Source organism: Carcharodon carcharias, chromosome 15 (assembly GCF_017639515.1).
Source record: "Carcharodon carcharias isolate sCarCar2 chromosome 15, sCarCar2.pri, whole genome shotgun sequence".
Taxonomy (NCBI): domain Eukaryota; kingdom Metazoa; phylum Chordata; class Chondrichthyes; order Lamniformes; family Lamnidae; genus Carcharodon; species Carcharodon carcharias.
This window is the reverse complement of record NC_054481.1, coordinates 23,410,711-23,416,710: the sequence shown is the minus strand read 5'-3', so window position 1 is coordinate 23,416,710 and position 6,000 is coordinate 23,410,711. Positions and strand designations below refer to the sequence as shown.

The 6,000-nt window shown below is 40.7% G+C and overlaps 1 protein-coding gene and 1 long non-coding RNA gene across 4 annotated transcripts in view; one reads left to right on the top strand and one right to left on the bottom strand.

Annotated features, from left to right (window-relative positions):
• Positions 1–1,104: 1,104 nt before the first annotated feature.
• The window catches only part of LOC121288545 (arf-GAP with dual PH domain-containing protein 1-like), a 138,683-nt gene continuing 133,787 nt past the window's right edge, over positions 1,105–6,000 (bottom strand). For 2 of the 3 annotated variants that reach the window (XM_041207128.1, XM_041207129.1), the window contains exons 9-11: positions 5,843–5,914; positions 2,919–3,147; positions 1,118–1,290 (exon numbers count right to left, since the gene is read on the bottom strand). In XM_041207128.1, coding sequence (XP_041063062.1) covers positions 1,262–1,290; positions 2,919–3,147; positions 5,843–5,914 — 330 coding nt within the window. In that variant the 3' untranslated portion in view covers positions 1,118–1,261. Of the gene's footprint in view, positions 1,291–2,918; positions 3,148–5,842; positions 5,915–6,000 lie in introns of all 3 variants that reach the window. The other variant, XM_041207130.1, reaches the window with a different exon arrangement.
• LOC121288547 overlaps positions 4,869–6,000 on the top strand; it is a 91,914-nt gene continuing 90,782 nt past the window's right edge. Inside the window, exon 1 of the long non-coding RNA XR_005945374.1 lies at positions 4,869–5,095. This is a non-coding gene — a long non-coding RNA (uncharacterized LOC121288547). The remainder of the gene's footprint in view (positions 5,096–6,000) is intronic.

Sequence of the window (6,000 nt, the reverse complement as noted above, 5' to 3'; positions counted from 1 at the left end):
ATGCTTAATGTTTTGAGTTGAGATTATATCTCAAAAAAATTATTGGTCCCATTGTTGAGGTACACTTTAAAGAATGCATTTAGTGTAATGTTACTGTAACCGTTGAATTAAAATTGATAAATACGGTCAGTGGCTTAATTGCAGGAGTTCATTCACAACTTTTCAAAATAAATTTCAGATCTTTCTTGTCAGTTTTAAAAAATATGCATATTAAAAAGCTGAGGATACAATTTTGGAAGAATTGTTGCAATGGGAAGGCTTTTTACATCGTTCACCATGGTAATTATAAATTACACTATAATCTGGCACAGACATCACAGAACACAACATATCACTAAAATTTAATTTTAAACTGAGCAGTATAGGGCAACTAATTATCATTACTTCAAGCAGAGAATATATCCCTTTGGAAACATACCCTTAGACAACAGCTAGATATATAATTTAATTCAAGCTGTACATTTGTACAGAAGAAAGCGGTACCACTGAGGCTACGTACTGACGGTAATTTCAGCTTCACTAACATTGTTTTTTTCCTCTGAGTCTGCAGAAAATATACACATTTAGGAAATAAAAAGCAATTTCAAGTTTTGTAGGTGCACAATTGCAACTAAGAAAAAAAAATATGGACATTGGAAAAGGTTTATCATGTAGAACTGGTTAAAGTCTGTACAGCTCATTTTAATTTTTACTTCATACACTTAAATACAGTTGTTTGAAGACCTTAAGAACAAAGTTGACTAACAGGGAAATGGTACATGACCAGCAATGGACAATTACAGGCGGGTACATGAAACAAGGGACTGAATTAAAAAAACACTTAAGCTTTTCATGTCAATGTATTTATAGTGTCCTACTGCAATGTAACATTCTTGGATTAAATATTAACGAACAAAAATACTCATGCAGTGTTGTCATTTGAATCGAACCATAAGTTTTGACATTCGTCCCAAATGCCAAGGTGAAATTCATGCTCTCAATTTTACAACTTAGCGACATGCACATCACTTTCAACTTCACTTTCTTGCCACAGTTTAGTTTTCTTTTAGTGCTTGTACCCCACCTCCCCACCCCATCCCACCCCAACCCACCCACCCCCAAACTGTCCTGGTAATTGTTGGAGGGAGTATTGGGGGCATAAGGATGGAGGAGGGGGAAACAGACTGTTGCGCAAACACGGAACAACTCATATTTCAAAAAGAACAGTGACGAGCAGGTGATGTCCTAAATGTCCCCATGGTGTCAGGAACCAAAGATCCTTCTATGGTTTGTGTTTAAAATGTGCTTCCACTGGAAAATAAAACAAAAGGGCAGAGGTCATTTTGTTGGAAATACACTTTCTGACAACAAAAAAATAGCTTAAAAGGTTTTCTTTGAAAAAGAAGACTCCTGTGGTCCAGCAGCAGAGAGTGTTGATATCTGTGGAGAGGGAATCAGCAAATGTTTCAGGTCAGTGACTTTTCCTCAGAGCTGGAAGACGTTGGAGCTGAGCGGGTTTTCAGCAGGTAAAAGCCTGGGAAAGCAAGGGATAGGAATGGAAGAAAAAGACGAGGTCTGTGGGGGGCAGGAGTGATTAATTGCCAAAATTATGAGAGCAAAATGGGGAGGTCATGGGACATTTTTAGAAGGGGCTGATGGTGAATTCATTGGTCTGTTCCCTTTGCCTTAATGTGATTGGTCTAATAACTGAACAGTTATGTCTTTGCATTCTAATTGGTCAACACGAAGTTTCATTTCCTGTAAACCAATCGAGTCATAGTGTTGTTTTAAATGTTACATATATTAAAGGCTTTTTAAAGTGTGTTAGTCTGTGCTTGAGATGTAACAATTTTTCCCCTATGTAGATTATCTTGTTGAATTTTTCAGGAAAGCATTTTAAATAAATGCAGGAAATGGGTAAAGGGACATGAGTTTTGACATTCCACTATGGGATATCATCACTGCAATCTCCAGCAGGTTGGTATCAAATTTCTTTCTCTGTTAAGCTAATGGAGGATTCCAGAAGAGTAAAATGTGCTGCAGATGCTGAAAATCTGAAACAATGGAAACACATCCGTATCTTCAAGGCAGAAGCAATCGAGGTTAATATGGGTGTCAACCATTCTTCAATAACACATTTTTGTTGCAAATTTTCATTTCAATGCATGACAGCCTGATGCTCAGGTAATTGAATGAATTATTCAAAAGGGTAATACTAATTTGTACAGAAACATACACCACTGATGATATTCAGCACCGTGCCTATAATCTTTATTCTCGTGCTTTTTATGTTGGACTAGTTTTAGAGCTATACAGGGTTCGAGACTGATTGATTGATTCTAATGTTGAAACCATATGAATCTAAAGGCAACAAGTCCCATACCTGTCACAACCCTTTAGTGTATTCAGAATTTAGAGAATATTTCACTCATCACCTTTGTGCTCACTGACCTACATTGACTCCTAATCTGGCAATGTCTCAAATAGTTAAAACTCTCACCTTTGTTTCCAAATCCCTCCAAGGCTTTGCCTCTCCCTACCTCTATAACCTCCTCTCATCCCTCAATCCTCTGGGGTCTCTGCACTCCTCTAATTCTGACCTTTCACACCTCCCTCGATTTTAATTGCTCCACCATTGATGGTTGGGTCTTCTGCTGCCTGGGTCCTAAGCTCTGGAATTTATTCCCTAAACCTCTCCAACTCTCTCTTTCGCTTCCTTTAAGAGCACTACCTCTTTGACCAAGCTTTTGCTTGCCTGTCCTAACATCTCATGTGGTTCGGTGCCAAATTACTGTTTGATAACCGCTCCTGTGAAGGGCCGTGAGACATTGAAAAAGTCGCTACGTAAACGCAATTTGTTGTTGATTCTACTGCAGATTTTGCTGCTCTGTTTGTATGCACAAGAGAAAAGACTTTGTGCAAAGGCTTTTGTTCCTTACCTGCATACTCCTGGGGTAACATTGCCCTGTCAATAACCTTCTGAAAGGCTTCCATCCAAATGCGACGTTCATTCTCTGTTTCACATGCAAACAGGAACTTCCTGTCCGGAGTGACTATGGTAATTCCATATTGCCAATGATTCCCTTGGGTTGCTGGAGGAAGACCATCTACAACACTATAGCTATTTTCCTTACTCCCAATGAACACTTCACCCCGAGCAAAGGCATCCTGCAATGAGAGAATGTGGATGGGTTTTTTCTATTCCTTTTCTCTTCAGCACGGTTCTGCTTCATTGTGTAAAAGGAAACATAGGCCAGTAAATGTGATTTATCTCTCAAAAGATTGGGCCATGCATGCTGGGGTACAGCCCCACAGTGAGTCTGGCCTACATGTGACTCCAGACCCACAGCAAACGTGGTTGACTCTAAACTGCTCCCTGAAATGGCCTAGCAAGCCATTCAGTTCAAAGACAGTTAGGGATGGGCAACAAATGCTGGCCTTGCCAGTGAGGCCCACATCCCATGAAAGAACAAGGGGAACAAAAAGCTGCCATTCTGTACCTTACCCAAGGTCTTGTCTTCATTTATGGTGTCAGCCATGGTGCAGTGGGTAGCACGTTCACCTTTGAGTCAGAAGGCCCTGGGTTCAAGGCCCACTCTCGCATGTTTAGCGCATAAATCTAAGCTGACAATCCCAGGGCAGTACTGAATGAGTGCCACACTGTTGAAGGTGCAGTCTTTCAAATAAGACATTAAACCAAGGATCTGCTCTAACAGCTCCCACAGCACTTTTTTGAAGAACAGGGGAGTTATCCCCAGTGTTGTGACCAATATTTACCCCTCAACCAACATCATTAAAACAGATTATTTGGTCATTATCACATTTTTCGGACATTGTGTACAAATTAACTGCTGCATTTCAACAGAGACTGTACTTCATTGTAAAGTGCTCTTAAACATCCTAACAGTGTGAAAGTTGCTATAAAAATGCAAATCTTTCTCATCATGTTTGAGCCTAAATAGTGGGTGGCAGCAAACAACTTCAACTAGGACTGGGGCTTGGGGGTATAAGACAACATAGCTGCCCCTACTCCTATCCACCGGTGTTCCCCAAATTAGTGGTAATGCGATTAGGAATATTTCGTGGCTCTTCCCTTATCTCTAATAAGCCCTCTATCACACAAAGGGGAATGGAACTCTCTTCCAGCAAAAGGCTGTGGATGCTGGGTCCAACTGAAATTTTCAACACCGAGACCAATGGATTGTTATTTAGGGAAGGGATCTGTGTTGTAAAACTGCCTCTAATCCACAGCTCTCCCCCCCTCACCCCCCACTGCCCCAATCTCCCCCACCATCAGCATCTCTGTGCCTGTGCCTCTCTTGCATATCCCCATGCCCTGTGCTCCATCATTGACAACTGTGACTTCAACCACACATGTGTCATGCTCCTGAATTCCCTTCCCTGCCACTTTGCCAACCGCTCTCTCCTCCTTCTAAGAACTTCCTTAAAATTTACCTCTTTGATCAAATCTTTTGTTATTTACCCCCACTCCATATAATCTCCTCCTTTGGCTTGACAGGCTGATTTTTTTTTTGATTACTGTAAATGTCTTGGGATGTGTCTCTCAGTTAAAGATGCTAAATAAGTGCAAACTATTGTAGTTCTTTGGAAAGGGATATTGAAGATTATCATTTTTTTTTAAACTGAACTCTTTCCTGAATCTTTGAGGTGGTTGCTGGTGGGGTAGTTTGCCATACAATCATTTAAAAAACGTTCCTTCCATGGCACTAATGACTTTTAATAAACCATATGTACAGTTGCACATTCAGAACATGAAAGCAATGTTATAAATCCAATGTCAGCTCAAATTTCGAGCCAAGAATTGTCCTGGCACAGGAGTGATAAGGCACAGTGCAAAATAATTTTGTTATCTGTAAGCAGCCACGATCAGAATACAGTAATACAGATTCTGTCACACTTGGAGACTGACGCCTCTGTTGTTAATCTCATATTGCTAGAAAATGATGAGGCCTTCTTAAAATTAATTTCAAAATATACGTTTTGCTGCTCATTGCCATCAAGACTTGGCAGTGAAATTCCTCCTGCAGCTAGTAAGGGGTATGAAACAGACCCTGAAGGTGGATTGACAGCCCTGTTATACTCCATTCACTTTGAGGTAAAATAATTTTCTTTTTTTTTATTCATGGGATGATGTTCTTGGCTAGGCCAGCATTTATTGCCCTTGTTCATTTGAGAGTCAACCACATTGCTGTGGGTCTGGAGTCACACATAGGCCAGACCAGGTAAGGATGGCAGATTCCCTTCCCTAAAGGACATTAGTGAACCAGATGGGTTTTTGCAAAATTCGGCAATGGTTCCATGGTCATCATTAGACTTTTAATTCCAGATTATTACTGGATTCAAATTTTACCATCGACCATGGTGGGATGTGAACCCGGGTCCTCAGAGCATTATCCTGGGTCTCTGGAATACGAGTCCACCTATGCCACCGCCTCTGCTTGTTGGGCACCAAGAGCTCATTTTGCACTAATGGGGAAGATCAGTTTCTTCCCCTGGATTTCCTATTTCACACTTGCTGCTTAAGGATCAACTGGAGGATATGGGCCCTCAAATGCTCTCCCTGCTGGGAACACAGAAAATTTAGTACATCTGGCTTGCTTTAAATTTGGGTGCCACTTAATTCCACTTGTCCTCCTTCTCAGTTGGCTTGTACTCGAAGTGCTTAAAGTTTTCGCTCATTCTTTTTAAAAATGTGGTGGAAAATAATGCTTGTGCCAGTGCTGGACTCAAGGAGGAATCCTGTGCCAAGGTTGCCTGTATGAGATTACACCATGAGCATTTAGAAAAAGGAATAGGCTAGCTTTCTAAGCGTAAGAAATGAGTACACATGTCCTGTGCCTACCAGTGGGTCTTTAAAATACATCAGCCTCCTGTCATCTAACGTGAACCATCGTTTCTTAAACCCTTCAGTTTGCTGAGAAAACACAAGAGCAAGGTTAGAAGCACTGGTGTAAGAGATGGGATGAAAATTATTCTGTAAAACAAATATGCAAAGTCATT